Below are 20999 nucleotides of genomic sequence, written 5' to 3'. Positions count from 1 at the left end.
AGCTTTGAGTTTCCTGGTAGGGAATGCTTCTAAGATCATGCCAGGCATGGCCACTGGAGGTCCTGGTAGAAAATGATTCTAGGTATTGGGAACTGACATTACTGAACAGGGATGGGGAAGGGGTGGCTGAGAGAGTCCACATATGAAGGAAAGCTGGGTGGTCCAGGATCTGCATAGACCCCTCGGGTGGGGACAGAGAGGAAGGGGAAAACAAAGCAGAAGGTCTACTACAAAGCTGGGGATAAGACTGAAGGAAAGAAATTGGAGGGGAGGAGGAAGAATGAAGATCAATGAAACAAAGAGTTCGTTCTCTCAGAAAAAAATAGTAAGATTGACAAACCCTTGGCAAAATTTATGAAAATGTGGGGAGAAAATCCAAATTAACAAAATTAGAGGCAAAGGGGGACATAACAAGAGACACTGTGGAAATCCAAAGAATCATAAAGATATATTTTAAAAACCTGAACTCCACTGAATTGGAAAATGTAAAGGAAACGAATAATTTTCTTGATATATAGCACTTACAAAAGTTAAAACAAGAATAACCCTTGTAAGCATACCTATAGCCCCTAGTGAATTCGAAGCATTAATTAAAGTCTGCCATGAATAAATAAATAAATAGATTGCCCAGAACCAGATAATTTTAGCACAAAATTCTACCAAATTTAAAGAAGTAATGCCAATACTCAATTTATTCCACAAAAATAGAAACAGAAGGAACACTACTCAATTTTTTTCATGAGGCCAGTTAGCCTAACACCTGATACCTTTCATGACCCAACAGAGAAAGAGAATTATTGTGGGACGATTTTTGTACACTGTAAATATGTACTCCTCTCACTGGTTAATAAAGGGCTGGTTGGTCAATGGCTAGGCAGGATAAGGTTAGGCAGGAGAACCAGACTAAGAGAATGCTGGGAAGAAGAGGAGAGGGAATTTGAGTAAATGCCATAAGACACAGAGGGAGTAGGTTGGAAAGTAAATATAGGAGGTAAATGAGCCTCAGAGTAACACAAAGATTAACAGAAATGGGTTAAGTTATAAGAGCTAGCTAAAAATTAGCCTAAGCTATCAGCTGAGCATTTATAATTAATAGTAAGTTTCTGTATGGTTATTTGGGAAGTGACTGATGGGACATAAAGACTGTCTACAGAGAATTATGTAGTAATAGGAGCAGCGGGGCTGCGTCCCCGGCACCCGGCCGCCCGCACGGCTTATGCCCGAAATAACAACACACAAACTGTATTCATTTAAACACTGCTTGGCCCATTTCTATCTAGCCTCTTCTAGGCTAATTCTCACATATTAATTTAGCCCATTTCTAATCATCTGTGTTGCACCCCAAGGTGCGCTTACCGGGAAGATTCTAGCCTACGTCCATCCTGGGTCGGAGCTGAATCGCATCTGCCCGGGAGAGCGGAGCACGGCGTCTCTATCTGAGGCATCTTACCTCACTTCCTCTTCCTCCTAGCATTCTGTTCTGTTTACTCCACCTACCTATGTTCTAAGCTATGAGCCCAAGCAGTTTGTTTATTACTTAACCAATGAAATCAACAGATTGATATATGACACTCCCGCATCAGAATTACAGACCAATTTTTCTTATGAACACAGATGCAAACATTCTCAATAAAATACTTGCAAACTGAACCCAAGGATACATCAAAAAGATCAACCACTACAATCAAGTAGATGTAAGGATGGTTCAACATATGCAAATCAATAAATGTAACCCACCATATAAACAGACTGAAAGACAAAAAAAACACATGATCATCTCATTAGATGCAGAAAAGGCCCTTGACAGAAGCAACATCCCTTCATGATAAAAGTCCTGATGAGACTAAGCATACAAGGACATATCTCAACATAATAAAAGTAATTTACAGCAAGCCTATAGTCAACATCATTATACATTGAGAGAAACTCAAAGTATTTCCACTAAAATCAGCAACAAGACAAGGATGTCCACTCTTTCCCATACCCGTTCAATAAAGTACTTAACGTCTTAGCTAGAGCAATAAGACAACTAAAAGAGATCAAAGGGGATACAAACAGGAAAGGAAAGAGCCAAAGTATCTTTATTTGCAGATATGACTGTACACATAAGTGACCCTAAAAATTCCACCAGTAAATTACTACAGCCTATAGGAAATTACTTTTTTAAAAGTAGCAGGATAGCCGGGCGGTGGTGGCGCACGCCTTTAATCCCAGCACTCGGGAGGCAGAGGCAGGCGGATCTCTGTGAGTTCGAGACCAGCCTGGTCTACAGAGCTAGTTCCAGGACAGGCTCCAAAGCCACAGAGAAACCCTGTCTCGAAAAACCAAAAAAAAAAAAAAAGTAGCAGGATACAAATTAATTCAGAGAAATCAGTAGCCTTCCTATATACAAATGACAAATGAGCTGAACCAGAAATCAGGGAAACACCACCTCTCACAATAGCCTCAAGTAATATAAAATATCTTGGGGTAATTCTAACCAAGCAAGTGAAAAACTTACATAATTAAAACTTTAAGAAACTGAAAAAGATATCAGAAGATGGAGGGGGACTGGGGGGCTGGGTCGTTGGGGGGAGCTTGGGGAAATGGGATGGTTGAGATAAAGGAAGGGTGGATATATGGGAGCAGGAAAGTATATATCCTAATTAAGGGAGCCATCTTAGGGTTGGCAAGAGACTTGACTCTAGAGGGGCTCGCAGGTGTCCAGGGAGACGTCCCCAGCTAGTACCTTGGGCAACTGAGGAGAGGGAACCTGAAATGATCCTATCCTATAGCCATACTGATTAATATCTTGCATATCACCTTAGAACCTTCATCTGGCGATGGATGGAGATAGAGACAGAGACCCACATTGGAGCACCAGACTAAGCTCCCAAGGTCCAAATGAGGAGCAGAAGGAGGGAGAACATGAGCAAGGAAGTCAGGACCGCGAGGGGTGCACCCTCCCACTGTGACAGTGGGGCTGATCTATTGGGAGCTCACCAAGGCCAGCTGGACTGGGACTGAATAAGCATGGGATGAAACCGGACTCTCTGAACATGGCAGACAATGAAGGCTGATGAGAAGCCAAGGACAATGGCACTAGGTTTCAATCCTACTGCATGAACTGGCTTTGTGGGAGCCTAGCCTTTTTGGATGCTCACCTGGACCTGGATGGAGGGGGGAGGACCTTGGACTTCCCACAGGGCAGGGAATCTGGACTGCTCTTCAGACTCAAGAGGGAGGGGGAATGGTGTGAGGGGAGGGGGAGAGGAGTGGAGGAAGGGGGAGAGGAGTGGGAGGGAGGGGGAGAAGAGTGGGAGGGAAATGGGAGGCGGGGAGGAGGCGGAAATTTGTTTCAACAAAAAAAATATTAAAAAAAACAAAAAAAATTAAAAAATGGAAAAAAAAGAAGATGGAAAGATCACCCATGCTGCCAAAAAGAATCTACAGATTCAATACTATCCCCCATTAAAATTCCAACAAAATTATTCACAGAACTTGAAAGGACAATTTTTGGCTTCATGTGGAGAAACGTGCATGCGTGCACACACACACACACATAAACAAAAAAAACAGAATAGCTAAAACAATTCTGGATAACAAAAGAACTGCTAGAGATATCACCATCCCCCATCTCAAATTGTACTTCAGAGCTATAGCAAGAAGGACGGCAGAGTATTGGCACAAACACAGATATATTGATCAATGGAACTAATTGAAAACCAAGATATAAATCCACACCTATGTATAGCTAATTTTTGATAAAGAAACCATAAATATACACTGGTAAAAAGCAAACATCTTTAACAAATGGTGCTGGTCAAATTGGAAGGATGCATGTAGAAGAATGCAAGTAGACCCATAACATATCACCCTGCACAAACCTCAACTCCAAATGGATCAAAGACCTCAACATAAGACCAGACACACTGAATCTGACAGAAGAGAAGGTGGGGAATAATCTTGAACTCATTGGCACAATAAAGACTTTCTGAACAGAGCATTGATAGCACAGACACCAAGACCAACAATTAATAAATGGAACCTCATGAAACTGAAAAGGTCCGATAGCAAAAGACACCATTATTTAGAAAAAGCAGCAGGCTACAGAACTGGGGAAATTTTTTCCACCTACACATCCAGTGGAAAGCTAATATTCAAAATATATAAAGAATTCAAAAACCTGGACATAAAGAAAACAAACAACTCAATTAAAAATGTGGTACATGTCTAAACAGAGAATTCTCAAAAGAGGAAATACATATGGTTGAGACTCTGTTACAGAAATGTTCAACATCCTTAGTCGTCAAAAAAATTAAAATCACAACTACCATGAGAATGGTTAAGATCAATAATACAAGTGGCATCTCATGCTGGTGAGGATGTGGAGTAAGGAGACCACTCATCCATTGCTGGCTGGTGGGAGTACAATCTCGTACAGCCACTATGGAAAACAGTGTGGCAGTTACTCAGAAAGTTGGAAATTATCTACCTCAAGACCCAGCAAAATCACTCTTGGGCATTTACCCAAAGGATGCTTCATTCTACCACAGAGACACTTGCTCAACCATGTTCATTGCTGCTCTATTCATAATACCTAGAAATTGGAAACAGTCTAGATATCTGTCTATCGATAAAAAGATAACGTGGTACATTAACATAATAGACTCAGCCAGTAAAAGAAAAATAATCATAAGATTAGCAGGCAAATGGATGGAGCTAGAAAAAAAAATCATCCTTAGTAAGGTAACCCAGATCCAGAAAAACAAATATGGTATGTACTTGCTTCTATATGAAGGTTAGATGTCAAATCTTTGATAAACAAGCTACAATCCATATAACTACAGAGTTTAGAGTAAGAAATTGGGGGAGGAAGGGATCTACGTAGGAAAGGAAAATAATTCTATTATGGACAGATGAGGGAAAGACAGAAAAGGGAGGATAAAATGGGCAGAAGAGAAGGGGCAAAGGAGAGAATACAGGGAGGCACAGCTAAAAAGGGCCATTTGAGGGGTAGTATGAAACCAATGCAGTTGAAACTTCCCAATCTACTTACATGTATGAAGATGGTATAAATAAAATTGCTAAATAATGGGAAGAAGGAGCCCCAAGTGGATATCTCTACATCTAATTGAGTTGTTGGCTTAAGGGACCACATGGGAACTCCCAAAGAACCCAGACTATTGCTTTCCACAACTGACAGTAAGGCCCTATTGCTGAAGAAATCACCTAAGAACTTATTGAACATGGAGAAGTTGGACTGGTGACAGTCTAGAGCCATTGTCCCTACAGATTAGTTTTACATGATCTTTTTTATCTGGATTAGACTTTATTGCATATCTGTACTTCTTTACTGTCCAGGGGGGCTTCTTTTTTTTGACTTTTAAACAATATTTAATAATCATACAAAATCAAGACAAAAATAAAATAGAGATAAAATATTGGGCCTAAGGACAATTTATATATATATATATATATATATATATATATATATATATTTCATCCTTACATGGCTTATTTTTTTTATTGAGAAAAGAAAAAAAAACAAGTTTCCGCCTCCTCCCAGCCTCCCATTTCCCTCCCCCTCCTCCCACCCTTCTCCCCCTTCCGCCACTCCTCTCCCCCTCCCTCAGTCCAAAAAGCAGTAAGGGTTCCCTGCCCTGTGGTAAGTCCTAGGTCCTCCCCCCTCAGTCCATATCTAGGAAGGTGAACATCCAAACTGGCTAGGCTCCCACAAAGCCAGCACATTAAGTAGGATCAAAACCCCGTGCCATTGTCCTTGGCTTCTCATCAGCCCTCATTGTTCGCCATGTTCAGAGAGTCCGGAGGGCTTCTTAAAATAATAAGGGCTTCTTAAAGACTTAAGCTGCAGCATTGCAAGGTCAAATACGGTCTTGCCTGCTTGCTCCACCCAATCCAACATGGTGGAAGAGGTCTGTTCACTGCCTCTGAGCCACGCACACTACCCAATTCCAAGTATGCAGCAGGTCTATGTTGAGTCATTAAGCAGTTTGTAACATGCTGCTTACAAACCCCATGTAAATGCTCAGTCTCCTGAAAGAGCCAGAGTTCATACTGGCAGCACAGCCCAGAAAGTGGACAGTTTCAAAACAGTGTGTTTTTTTTTTTTCCTGAAACCAGGAAAACCTCTCCTAAAGGAGCCATGCTTCTGCTTGCTTCTATCAAAAAGATCCCACCCAAGAAAATGCTGCTACCAAACCATGCTTAACTCTGTTCTTTTGTGTCTATGATTCCTTTTTAAGTTTTCTCAGGTTTCTACATGGATTTAGTCAACCATGTCGAAGAGCCAAATTGTTTGTTTCTCAGCTGCCAGGCAGCTCAGATCCGAAATATATATTATATTTAAATATATATTATTTAAATCACTGATTGGCCCATTAGCTCTAGCCTCTTATTGGCTAACTCATATATTAACTGTTCTTTGTTTGATTTGTTCTATTCTGGTTTGTTTTGGTTTATATTATTACTATTATTTAAATGCCTGTTTTCTAATTAGAGTCAGGAAGGTATGGATTCAGATAGAAGGGAAGGTGGAGAGGCTCTCAAAGGAGTTGGGGAGAATTGTAATCAGAACATATTGTGTGAAAAATCTGACTTCAATAAAATAGAAAAAATAAAATTTAGAACTTCTACAATTTTTAAAGATGGATATAAAATATAAAATATATATACAGAGAATTAGACATGATTATAAAGTTCACAATGAATGAAAGCCAGATCAAGAAATACAGTCTTGCAGCAAATCAGAAACGCTGCTACGTTGCACTCTAACCCAGGAATACGCCTATATACGCACAGCCCAGAAACACTTCTATGTGCACTACAACCCAGAAATGTTCCTATGTGTGCTACAACTCTACCGTCCCAAAAGAAACAGTCATACCCTTGACTTTGGTGATATGTAGTCCTTTCTGTGTTACTTCCTTCACCAAACATATTGTCAAGTTTTAGAACAAGGTTGGTTACTCTAGTCTCAAAGTGAACTGGGAACTGTATCCCTCTATCTAATACCCAACAAAGTTACGTTGATTAAGAGAAATTGCAGATAAATTCTCCTCAAACTGCAAGATTCTTTTATATGACTTTCCTCTTCTATCTTCTGAGGCCTACATATGTTAAATATTTCTACATATATATTTATTAGTGAAGTTTCTCTCATAGTTGTAGTATGTTTCATTACTATCTTAGGTTTATATCATCTTAGGATGATATTGCTATTTGGTGGGAGTTGCCTAACTCATACAATACCCTGAGCAAAATGCCCAGCATAATAGGGGAAGTGTGCATATGGTTTACCACATTTGTAAACTGTGTAATTAACTGATGGCAATTCTTCCCTTCTAACTTTCACACTCATAGTATAAACAGTCCAATAAAAGTACAGATATTAATGGGATGTATTAAAATGCAAAATATAACTGCATACATCTACAACAGATTTAAGTACAACTGCTAAAAGACAGGGTTCAAGCCATAAGAAAGCTGACTTAAAAGCAGGAACCAAGTACAAGATATGAAATATTGCCTTACATAAAAGTCCATAATGATGAGCATCAAGAACACATAGTTACTTTGAATGTGCATGTACCTCCTATAATAATTTTCAAAATCAGAGAATATATACAACTATAGGAGAGAAATAAACATGCCTTTAGTCACTGACAGAACTAAACTATGATAAGTAAATCATGGAAAATCTTAATAGCAACATTGATTATCTCAATCACACTGCCATTATTAAAACACAGCAAGAAATAAATGTAGAATAAATATTATTTTAAGGACATGTGAAGTATTCATTAAGAATAGTTCACATTCTGATAAAAAACAAATTATGAAATTATAGAAAAATCAAGAGCATATTATCTCACTGTATGTAACTCAAACAACCAAACTTTTAAAAGCAAAGAATAACCTCCTGAATAGAAGTTTAAATAGTATTTAGAAATCAATAATAATATAAAATAATCTTTGGAATAGCTTTAATAGTTGCAAAATCAAAGGCATTAATCCATGAATGTAATTAATAATAAGAAATTTATCTAAAAAATTTCTGTAATACAAAAGGAAATGTTGAAATTTGCATGGCAAACACATACACACACTCTCTCTTCAACAAAAATCAATGCAGCAAGTACCACAGTACCTAACTTCAAAGTACACTACAGTGCTGTCTTAGAGTTTCTATTGCTGCAGTGAAACACCATGAACAAAAAGAAAGCTGGGAAGGATAGGATTTATCTGGCTTACATTTCCACATTGTAGTCCATCACTGGGGAAGTAAGGGCAGGAACTTAAGCAGGGCAGAAACCTGGAGGCAGGAGCTGCTGTAGAAGCCATGAAGGGAACTGCTTACTGGCTTGCTTCTCATGACTTTCTCAGTCTGCTTTCTTATAGCACCCAGGACCACCAGCCCAGGGATGGCACCACCCACAATGGGCAGGGCCCCCACACATCAATCACTAATTAAAAAGATGCCCTACACCTGAACCTTATAGAGGCATTTTCTCAATTGAGGTTACCCGCTTTCAGATAACTCTACCTTGTGTCAAATTGACAAAAGTAGCCAGGTCACGTGTCATACTTAACTAATAAAATAATATAGAGACTACAGGGTCTCATGTAGTCCAGACTAGCCTCGAACTCACTAGGTATCCAAGAATGGTACTTAATTCTTGCCTCGCCCTTCCAAGTGTTTGGGATTACAAGTGTACGTCATCGTGCTTGGCATTTTATAGGAAGAACTTCTAAAAAGATGAAAGTAGGTAGGATGATGGATTAGAACCTAAAAGCACTTACAGCTTTTGCAGAGGGCTGGGTCCAGTTCCCAGCACCCACATGGAGGTTCACAACCTTCAGTAACTCCAGTTCCAGAGATCCAACACCATCTTTTGACCATTTCAGGAACCACGGTGTACATACATACATACAGACAAACCATTCACACAATTAAATGAAAAATGTCTTTTTTTAACAAAAGGAAAATATTAATGATCTTCAGGTTAGGGAAAAAATTCTTAAACACAAAAATCACTAATCATTACAGTTTAATTACTGAATTTAATTTTAATACAAGACCTACCTGGAAAGAAAAAGCCAAACCCACTTTTTGTACATTCATATTCGTGAAATCATTGACATCTAGAATATATCAATAATATTCAACTCCTACCTCCCTAATCCAAAAATGTATCTTGTCCAAAGGATATCCACATGATATGATACAAAACGTTATTGAATTTTAATAAGACTTAACAGGAAATGCAAAATGGAGTCACAATGAACACCACTACACACCTACCAAAAGTGGCTTAAGTTAGGAAAATGAGACTAGTGAGAAAGTGAGACGAGAGAGTGTAAGTGTGACTCAGTACTTAGAAAATTATGTGGTACTGTCTACTAAAGCTAACTACGCCTACCTTAGGACACAGGAATTTCACTCCTAGATTTATATAAAATATAAAAGAATGTTTCTGACATCAATATTCTGAATAGCCAAAAAACATAAGTAATTTTTGTAATCAACAATGCTATTATAAATGAAAAACATATGACATATGATGTGGGATTCCCCTCCGCATGCTATGAATATGTTTTACTGCCATTGGTGAATAAGGAAGCTGCTTTTGGTCAATGGCTTCACAAAATATAGCTAGGCTGGAAAAGATAAAGAGAGAGAGTAGGCAGAATCAGAGAGAATCCATGTAGCTGCAAAAGAAAGATGCCTGCTAAAGCCCACCAGAACCTTCCTGGTAGGCCATAACCTCGTGATGAGGCACAGATTAATAGAGATGGGTTAATTTAAGATGTAAGAGTTAGCTAGAAATATGCATAAGCTATTGGCCAAGAAATGATTTAATTAATACGGTTTCTATGCAGTTATTTTGGGTCTGGGCAGCCGGAAATGAACGAGCAGCCTCCATCAACAGGCATATTCATACAAAGAAACATAGTGAGCTAGTTAGTGGAAAACTAGAACGTGGAGCCAGTATGACAGCTCAATGGGTAAAGGCATTTGCTGCCAAGTCTGATGAGCTGAGTTTAGTTTCTAGAACCCACATGGTGGAAAGTGAGAAATGACTCTACAGTTGCCCTCCGACCTCCACATGTCCACACGCATGCCATGTCACATCCACACACATACATGCATACATACGCACACACAGAGAGCAGAGACACACACAGAGATAAAAGTTAAAGAACAGAAGAAAAGAAAAACAAGGCTATGACAGATGAGTATATCATGGAGCACAGACACTAGAAACAAGAATAGACAGTATATAATTCTATTAACATAAAATTGAAAATCAGGTAACATAAATCTATGATAAGAGGGGAGGGCTTACAAGGAATTGGTATTTCACTTAGTAATGAATATACTATTGGGCTATAGGAAACAAGCTAAAAGAATTTAGCTAGGTATTTAATATAAAACTAACAGTTAAAATATTTCTACTAACATCAGACTAATGTATGTCAAAGAGCATCACAGAGATGATAACAAGAACATTCTATAATGATAGAGTTTGTCATTAAGACGAGATGACTACTTGTTATCAGCATAAATTGAAAGAAATGTAAAAAAAGAGAAAAGAAAAAATTCTCTCAGGAAGAAATGGATCAAGAAAAAAATGTCAAGAAAAAAACTGAAAGAAATAAACAAATAAACAAATCCCTTTCTGAGGAAAAGGCAACTCAAGAGAAAACAGAAAAATTAAATAAAAATTTTAAATAGTTAAATTAATGAGTTTAACCTAATAAATTCCAATCATAAAATATATGCTATCTGATCACTTTATAGCTCAAAAGCAAAAACAGAGTCAGAAAATCCTCAAGACCCTTAGAAACATAGATGAACTTCTAAACTCACGGATACAAAACAAAACAAACTGGAAATTGGAGTAAACAATAAAGGAAGCATGACAGCGCTGCTTGGAGGAAAACAGCCTGAAAGCACATTTTAAAAGAAGTAGAAACCAATATTCCGAATTGCTTACATCAGTAAATTAGAAAAATGGACAGTAGGTTCATACCAAAGAAAATAAATTATTAAAGAGTGGGAATTAATCTACAACTGCAAAACTAACTAAAGAAGCTAAAAGTCAATTCATTGAAAAACAAAGAAAACTGACCAACTCCCTAACAAGAAAGACTAAGAATTAAGAATGAGATCAACCAATGATCATATGAATCAATAACTGATCAATACAATACTAAGTTCTAAAAGTTACATGAGGTGAACAAACCGACACATAATTTTTTTAAAACTCCATTGTAAAAATTAAATATATTGACTATCTCAGTCAAACTCCAGGCTCAGAAGGCTTCACCTGTGAGACATGAGACGCATGCAAAAAAAAAAAAAAAACCACTCCTCCCAAGAGACCAGCAGCACCAAAACCCCAAAATTTGATAGAGGTATTAGAAGAAAATAACAGGCCAATTTCTGTTCAAAAAAATAGGTGAAAAAAATTAAATACACACATATTTTTTAAAGCATGCCAAATCTACTGATGCAAAGAACAATAATACTTTAGATATAATACTATAGATAAATGGAATCATTTTATAAAATTAGTTTAACATTTGAAATTAACAATGAAGCTCAACACATTAACCAATTAAAGGAGAAAACTGACTGGTGTCTCAACAGATACGATGAAGCATTTTATTAATACTCAACACATTTCATTATTTTAAAAGTAAAATTAATACAATGATTGGCCATGAGGTTAATAAATAAAATTCAAGTAATTGCAATATTTGTATTTTCAACAATTAGAAAATGAAACAAAGCCATTTTAATTAAAATAACCTCAGGGGTACCAGACATCTAGTAAACCGGCTAAAAGATGTGGAATCTTTTGTACTGAATGAAGTTACAATCTTATAAAGTCCTAAATAAAGGAGATATATCTCATGTATATGTATTAGCTGACTCAATCTTAAAATTTCAATTAATTATTAACTCATCTCTAGTTTTAATGAAACCCTATCCCAAACTTCAGATCTTTCTAGTTTCCTGCTTCCTCTCTTTCTCTCTCTCTGTCTCTGTCTCTGTCTCTCTGTGTGTGTGTCTCTGTGTGTGTGTCTGTCTGTCTGTCTGTCTGGTCTGTCTGTCTGTCTCTGTGTGTGTGTGCATGTGTGAAAACAAGATTCTAAAGTAATATGAAAACACAAGGAAGGAAAGACAGGATCAGGAGGAAGAAACTCTACCAGACACACCAAGACTTCTTAGGAGATGAGGTCGCATGAGATAGTGTGGCCTTGTCACAAGATGGAAACAGACTAGAAACAAAATTCAGTACACATTAAGATGTGAAGCATCATAAAAAGCAATCCATTCAAAATGCTTTATTCACAACTTTAATCTATTTTCTGATCAGTCATATCAATTATAACAAATAGATATCACTCACCACTGTATTCTAAAACAATTAGCAAACATTCTATAAACTCATCTCTTACCTCCCCAAAGGCTCCTCGACCAATCACCTTTAATATTTCAAAGTCCTCTCTGTGTAATCGCATTTGTTTCACTTTAGAAGTAAATGGTTTAGCTGAAACAAAAAAAAAACCCATCAGTTACTTTCTTAATGAAATGTGATGCATATTAGATGTAAAACAGATGAGCATTTCTTAAACAATAAAAATCTAAATTATAATTAAGAACTAAACCAAAGAACCTTCAAAATCTAATTAAACTATAGAAGCATGAAGTAACTACTATAAAAAGTTAATGATTCCTTATATTTATTTATATATATATATACATATATACGTATATATATACATATATATATAAATTATAGTTCTTTGTTTGAGACAGGGCTTGGGCTTGTAGCTTACAACTACATGTGTAGCCCAGCTTACAACTTGCTTGCAACTCGCGTGTAGCCCAGGCAAACTTGTAATTCTTCTGCCTCTACTTTAAGAAGTGCTGGGTTACAGGGCCAGGCAGTAGTGGCAAATGCTTTTAATCTCAGCACTAGGGAGGCACAGGCAGGCGGATCTGTGAGTTCGTGGCCAGCCTGGTCTACAAGAGCTAGTTCCAGGATAGGCCCTGAAGCTACAGAGAAACCCTTTCTCAAAAAAAAAAAAAGGTGGGGGCTGGGTTACTGGTATGTGCGCCTTTGTGTGAGCACGCTGCGTGTCTGTGTGTGCAGATGCATGTGTGTATACATGTACAGGTGAAAGGACAACTTTGGGTGTCACAAATGAACTGAGTAAATAGTAAACTGAACTTCAGGAGACAACACTATGTACACAGTCTATTTATGTTAATACTATATGCTCCACAGAATCTGTATACTTGTTTGTCAGATTCTCATTTCTCATCGATAATTCTACAGCATTTATTTATTTATTTGCCTTATGCTTTTATGAAATAAGCTTCTGTGTAGAAAGAACTATCCTTTGGTTCTTCTTAAGACACCCATCCTTTTTAACCTTTGATAAAACATTTTAACAATCATGTGCTCATTAGAATTAAATTTTAGTTACTCTGGTTTTAAAAAGTTTATTTCAATACTGCCAGCTTGTCAAGTTTGTACAAGATGCTAAAGATACTAAGAAGGAAAGAAAAAACAAACAAACAAAACAGATAAATAGATCTTGTCTCTAAATAAGCAAATTATGCAAAAATGGTATTTAAAATTTTTAGTGTGGCTGAATGAAAGTTGCTAATTTTAAGAAAACATTGCACACACTACAAAAAAATGGGGGAATTAAAAAATTAACAGGATTCTCTATTATTTAGTAACTAAATGTACCAAATTTTTATTTAAAAATCTGAAACTGCTAAGTGTTAATAAGAATATAATTTACAGGCACTGTAATGTTTAACTGCTGGAATTGTTTGCTGCCTCTGAAGTTCTTATTTTCTGTTTCATGGTCTTAACTGGAAATGCTACTACCTAGGCCTTAAGACCTGAATGGGTTTTGTTTGTTTGTTTGTTTTGGTAAAAACCTTCTTTTGACTTCAATGGTTCTTTCAATACACAACTGAAATTTCTCTGCTTTGATCTCATTTAGAAGTTTTCCTTCTGTGTTCATACACAAATGTTTGTCTATAATTCTCCTTCCTCTGTGCTGTGTGCATCTAGTGTGGCAGCAGTGAGAAGCCCAGCTCACTGACCTCAAGTTGTCATGCAAGTTCCCCGTCCTTTACTGACACTGAAGCATCATCATTCCAGCTTGTTTAAAAATGTGTGGAAAATATCAATAATTTTTTTTGGTTTTTTTCGAGATAGGGTTTCTCTGTGTAGCCCTGGCTGTCCTGAAACTCACTCTGTAGACCAGGCTGTCCTCATAACTCACAGAGATCCACCTGCCTCTGCCTCCCTGGGTGCTGGTATTAAAGGTGTGTGCCATCACCACCCAGCTTCAATAAAACTTTTAAAAGACAATACAGATGACCACAACTTCAGGGTCTAGAAAAACATCTTTCATATGTGTCCTTTCAGTGGACTTTTGACAGCTAAGTCATTTAATGTTGTCATATAACCATGTTTCATGTTTTCTAATTCTACAAATGACAACTATGTAATTAGTATATAATTTCTCTGAATTTATGTATTTCATCAAAATTCAAAATTTTATGAAGCAGGTTAGTAATGAAAATTTTTGGTTTCAAAACTCTACCATAAGGACAAGGTGGCTAACCCTTACTGGATGGCTAGTACTGGTTTTTAATCATCGATTACTGTTTTATTGTTGAAAGTCTGCAGATTTACTATCATTCTTCCAATTATATGATGTTTACCTGATCCTTTCTAAATGTCTATGAATCTATTCTGTAGAATACTAAATTGAATTTACAAAAAATGCCAGCAAAGTAAGCAGAGGCTAATTGGCATTAACATTCCCACCTCCAGAAACAAAATAATTAAGTCATTTTTATATAAGCAAGCATTAGAGCAAAAACAAAAGTTCAACTAATCATAGTAATATGATAAACATGTATGTACCCAATAATAAAACCTCAAAATGCATAAAGCCAAAACAGAATAATCAGTTTCCTGGAAAGACATTTTATTTCAAAACTCTGTGTAACTGACACCTCAAACAGACCCTAAAACAACAATATATTTAAATAACATACACATATAGCCCTGTAACTGCTGGACAATATTATCTTCAAACACATTCAATTCTATAGATTTTGGTAATATCAAGTCATAAAACAACTGCCAAGAAAATTCAAAATTCAAAACATGAAAGCCAAATCATATTATACCATGCCATTAACCATAAATCAATAAAAGATAACCAGAAATGTTGGTAAGCTCTGAAATTAAAGGGAAGAAATAAGTAATTAGAAACAACACAAAAAAGTACTATGTGTCAAATTTTGGGTGGATATCCAGTGCTTTAAAAAAATTGATAAAAAGCAAGCCTGAAATAGTCTACTTTTAAAAAAGTAAGTTCCGGAACACAGAACCAGCCTGCACAGCACAGTAAGACCTGTCTGTGCTTCCCCACACACACAAATAGTATTCAAAACATAAAGAGAAAGCAAAGTGATTTAAATTGCTTAAATTGAAAATAAGCACATAATAGAAAGGCTTGGAACTGGAGAGGTTCCTCAGTGTCTAAGAACCCGTACTGCCCTTCCATAGGACTCAAACTTAGATCCCACCATCCAAGCTAGGCAGCTCACAACTGCCTGTAATTCCAGCTCCAGGAGTATCAAATACTTCTGGACTCGAGGGCACTAGCATTCTTAAGCACATACCCACAAACAGATATGCACACAGGCACTCACAAAATATTTTCTTAAAAGTAAGGGCTTAAAAAAGCTATTAAAAGTGAATTTTTAAAAAATACCACAAATAAGAAATTAGACAAAATTACAATATTACTGAGATTATGGTATGGGAGGCACTTCTGTCTATGCGTTGCTTTTATTGGTTAATGAATAAAGAACTGCTTTGAGCCAAAGGCAGGGAAAAACAGAACTAGGCAGGGAAAGCTAGGCTGTATGCTGGGAGGAAAGAAGGGTGGAGTCAGAGAGAAGCCATGGAGCCATTGGGGATAGATGCTGGGAACTTTTACCCAGTAAGCCATAGCCACGTGGCGATATACATATTAATAGAAATGGGTTAAATTCATATGTAAGAGTTAGCCAATAAGAAGCTAGAGCTAATGGGCCAAGCAGTGATTTGATTAATACAGTTTCTGTGTGATTGTTTTGGGCTGAGCAGCTGGGAACAAACAAGCAACCTCCCTCCAACAAGATTAAATTAACAAAATTGTCATAAGCAACCTATGTTGCCAAATTTATTGTGACAAACTGCTCTTACAGAGTAGCTAATTGGTTTTCAAAACTGAAAGTGTAAACCATTCAATAAATAAATAAGTATGTTAGGCTTCCACAAAGAAACCACCAATAGTTAACACCTTTACAAATTCTAGTAAAAAATGCACAAGCCATGACACACTCTGAATGCACAGAAGAAATCACTGGCACACAGGTATCTCCCAGGAGCAAGAGAATATACAGCATCCAAATTTAAGCTTTCTAATTATCATTCTTCCAGAAGACCCATGGCTCTGGAGAAAGAGCTACAACTAGCACCATGCAGAAGAAAGCGGTGACTCCAAGTGAGGAGCAGTAGCAAGCAATGCAGCATCACTGTGGACCCTGCACCTGCTCAAGGCAAACCATCAGACTCCTGAGGAAACAAGACTACAAAACAAGTGACTTGTGGAATAACAAGTTTCAAAATAGAACAATGAAAGATGAAAGGATGACACCTGTTGTTCCTAATGAGACAAGCAACTAAATGCAGGGAATAATTATAGACTGGATTCTGAATCAAAACATTAAAAATGGAGGTTGCTGTAAGTATATTGTTGGGACAATAGTTAAATTTCAACATTGGATGAAGAATAAACAAAATTATTATACCAGATAAAATGGCTCAGTGGGTAAGGGCACTCTTCACCAAGCCTAACAACCTGAGTTCAATCCCCAGAAACCACATTGTGGAAAGAAAGAACAGACTCCAACAAGTTGTCCTCTGACTCCATACAAGCCACTATGGCACATAAGTGGAGCATATGTACACACACACACACACACACACACAGAAACTGAATGTAGTTTTTAATTTTTTTTTCTGAGACAGGGTTTCTCTGTAGTTTTGGAGCCTGTCCTGAAACTAGCTTTTTTAGACCAGGCTGACCTCGAACTCACGGAGATCCACCAGCCTCTGCCTCCTGAGTGCTGGGAATAAAGATGTGCGTCACCACTGCCTAGCATAATTTTTAAATTTTTTAATTATTACAAAATTAAATGGTAAGTTGATAATTATACTACAAAGCAATGCAAGACGGTATCTTTATTCTAGGGAAACAGGTGAAGAACTATGTAAAAATACAGGGTCTGAATATCAATAGTTTATCCTTAGAAGATTCAGCCAAAATAATGTATTCATGTTTGTGTACAGAGAGAATAAAGAGCAGCACAATAACAACACAATGTCCAAAACCAAAGCCAAACCGATAAATAATGAAAAGTATATGGAAGTTCATTAAGCTGTTTTTGCAACTTTTAGCCCCTCAATTTTTCTTTTTAAGAAGTCTATAGTTGCTTTACCTGACAAACATCTAAACTGTTTGCTATGGCATGTAAATAGTCATTTTGTGGGACATTCCTTCAAAGGGATATTATTCATATGCACATAAGACATGAAGGATCGATCCACAGACAGATATGAAGGACTCTGCAATGCATACTGTTGAGTCTAAGACTGTTTTCAACAACACATCCTGCTCACAAATCTTCAGTAGAGAATAATACATTATCACGGTAATTTTCAAAATATAAAATTTTAAAATAAGACTTAACATTTATAAAAAGTAAGGAAAGTATTAAGAAATCAAACATATGTGTGAGAAATAAAAATCTGAAATATCAGATAATAGCAAAATTCAAATTCACTGCTCATGCAGTTTCAAAATATCACAGCTAATAGAGAAAAAATTCCCCAAAATCAGAATCATGGAAAGAATGCCTGGCTTTGGCCACTTCTATTTAGAATGAGATTACAAGTTAAAGGCTGAGCAAGTAAATCAGAAAAAAATGAATAAATAATGGAAGTTATCTAAACAGGACAGGAGAAAATGTTTGCAGGAGACATGAAAACACTACAGAATACGTACAAAAGTGAAAAGTAAATACAGAAATTCAGCAAAGCTACAGGATATAAAATCAATACACAAAAGTCAGCTGCATTCCATACTTTACATGATCCCATTTTAACAAAATAGACAAAGCCATAAACAAAACAGTAAGTTAGTTGCTGCTTAGGAGCTAATGTTATTTATATGACAACTAATGGATGTAAGGTTTTCTTAGTATGTGGTAAAAAAAAAATTAAAAAGCCTAATATTGAGCTGGGGTGATAACAACACAACCACAGTAAACACATTAAACTGTACACTTCAAATCAGTGGATTCTGTCAGATGTAAATAATATCTCATTTAAGCTACTTTAACAACCAGTTTGTAAAGGCAGGCTAGTGGGACAAGCCTACACAGCTACACAGAGGGCTGAGATCAAAAGTCTAAGGCTTGCCTGGGCTATAGACTGAGTTCAAGCCAGCCTGGACAACTTAAACTTTGACTCAAGAAGTAAGAGGATGAATGGAGATTTTCTACATGTTTGAAATAAATAATCAGAAAATACTTAAGTTACATTTGCAATGAAATAAAAAACAATAAAGCAGCCAAGTGTGGTGGTATATATCTTTAATCCCAGCATTAGGTAGGCAGAAGCGAAAGCCAGGTCTTGCATAGATGTGCTAAAGACACTAAGAGACCATGGAAGCAAGCCCAGATTACAATACCCAGCCAAGCTTTCTTTCACCATCAAAGGAGAAAACAAGATATCCCAGGATAAAAACAAATTTAAATAATACACAGCCACAAACCCAACCTTACAGAAAGTAATAGAAGGAAAATCACAACACCCACAATAACTCAGATATCTAACAACCCTCCACTAGCATAACTCAAAGAAGGGAAACACACAAATTCTACCACCAAAAAAAAAAAAAAAAACAGTTAACAACCAGTGGTCATTAATATCACTTAATATCAATTGACTCAATTCACCTATAAAAAGGCACAGGTTAAGAGCATGGATATGAAAACAGGATCCAACATTCTGCTGTTTACAAGAAACACACCTCAACCACAAACACAGACATTACCTCAGAGTAAAGGGTTGGGAAAGGTTTTTCAATCAAACGGACCTAAGAAACAAGCAGGTGTGGCTATATTAATATCTAACAAAACTGACTTCAAACTAAAATCAATCAGAAGAGATGGAGATGGACACTTTATACTCATAACAGGAGAAATTCATCAGGAAGAAGTCTCAATCCTGAATATCTATGTTCCTGATATAAAAGCACCCACATACGTAAAAGAAACATTACTAGAACTCAAAGCACACATCAAACCCCACACACTAATAGTAGGAGACTTCAACACTCCTCTCTCATCAATGGACAGGTCAACCAGACAGAAATCTAACAGAGAAATAAGAGAATTAATGGAGGTAATGAATCAAATGGACTTAACAGACATCTGTAGAGCATTCCACCCAAATAGGAAAGAATATACCTTCTTCTCAGCATCTTATGGAACTTTCTCAAAAATTGATCACCTACTTGGTAACAAAGCAAACTTCCACAGATACAAAAAAATTTTAGTAATAACCTGTGTCTTATCGGATCACCATGGAATAACGTTAGAATTTAACAACAATTCTACCCCCCAGAAAGCCTACAAACTCATGGATACTGGACAGTCAACTACTGAACCACCCCCTGGGTCATAGAAGAAATAAAGAAAGAAATTAAAGTCTTCCTTGAATTCAACGAAAATAAAGACACAACATACCCAAACGTATGGGACACTATGAAAGCAATGCTAAGAGGAAAGTTCATAGCATTAAGTGCCTACATAAAGAAAACGGAGAAAGATCACATTAGAGACTTGACAGTACACCTGAAAGCTCTAGAAAAAAAAAAGCAGACTCACCCAGGAGGAGTAGAAGACTGAAAATAATCAAACAGAGGGCTGAAATCAACAAAATAGAAACACAGAAAAAAATCCAAAGAATCAATGAAACAAAGAGCTGGTTCTTTGAAAAAAAAAAATCAACAAGATTGACAAACCCCTATCCAAACTAATCAAAAGACACAGAGAACACGCAAATTAACAAGATCAGAAATGAAATGGGGGACATAACAACAGACACTGAAGAAATTCAGAGAATCATTAGGTCTTACTACAAAAGCCTATATGCCACAAAGTTGAAAAATGTAAAAGAAATGGACTTGTTTTTAGATAAATACCATATACCAAAATTAAATCAAGATGAGATGAACAATTTAAATAGACCTATAAGTCGTGAGAAAATAGAAGCTGTCATAAAAAACCTCCCAACCATAAAAAGCTCCGGACCAGATGGTTTTAATGTGATACATGAGACTGTCTCAAAAAACACCACCAGTCAGAAAATGGAAAAAATGGCAAATTTACATTATATACATTTTATAATTGTTAAATTCATAAGATATCAAAACCACTGAATTATAAATTTCAGATAGATGAGCTATTAATCCTCAAACCAAACATCGATAAAACGTTTAAATAAAACTATAACAAGTTTGATAAGGTAAACTGACATATACAAGACTTGTTAGAACTGAAAACAAAAGCTAACCCTAAAAAATTAAAGAGTTACAGTAAGCAGCGAACTTAATCTCAACAATATCTCAGGATCACAAAACAAGCCATTATTTACTTTGTCCTGAGGTTGAATTAAAGGGAGGGGAGTGGAGAAAAAAAATGTATAGCTCAATAAAAACAATAAAATAAAAGGAAAAGAAGTCCAAAAGAAAGAATATAGAAGGACGACACTTTAGATTAAGTATACGTTTAGCTATTGACTATTCTAATTTCTGATGAAAAAAAA

At 36.5% G+C, this 20999-nt stretch overlaps 1 protein-coding gene across 16 annotated transcripts in view; it reads right to left on the bottom strand.

Moving 5' to 3' along the window:
• Nucleotides 1–20999, bottom strand: part of Cdc42bpa (CDC42 binding protein kinase alpha) — a 229419-nt gene that overhangs the window by 168864 nt on the left and 39556 nt on the right. For 15 of the 16 annotated variants that reach the window (XM_041635351.1, XM_041635358.1, XM_041635352.1 and 12 more), the window contains exon 2: nt 12472–12563. In XM_041635351.1, the coding sequence (XP_041491285.1) occupies nt 12472–12563 (92 nt within the window). Of the gene's footprint in view, nt 1–12471; nt 12564–20999 lie in introns of those variants that run through there. The other variant, XM_041635364.1, reaches the window with a different exon arrangement.

The sequence above is a fragment of the Microtus oregoni genome, unplaced genomic scaffold (assembly GCF_018167655.1).
Source record: "Microtus oregoni isolate MIOR12 unplaced genomic scaffold, Mior012 000047F_ref0000412, whole genome shotgun sequence".
NCBI lineage: Eukaryota > Metazoa > Chordata > Mammalia > Rodentia > Cricetidae > Microtus > Microtus oregoni.
Note: the sequence above shows the minus strand (reverse complement) of the source record. Positions and strands in the feature narration are given on the sequence as shown.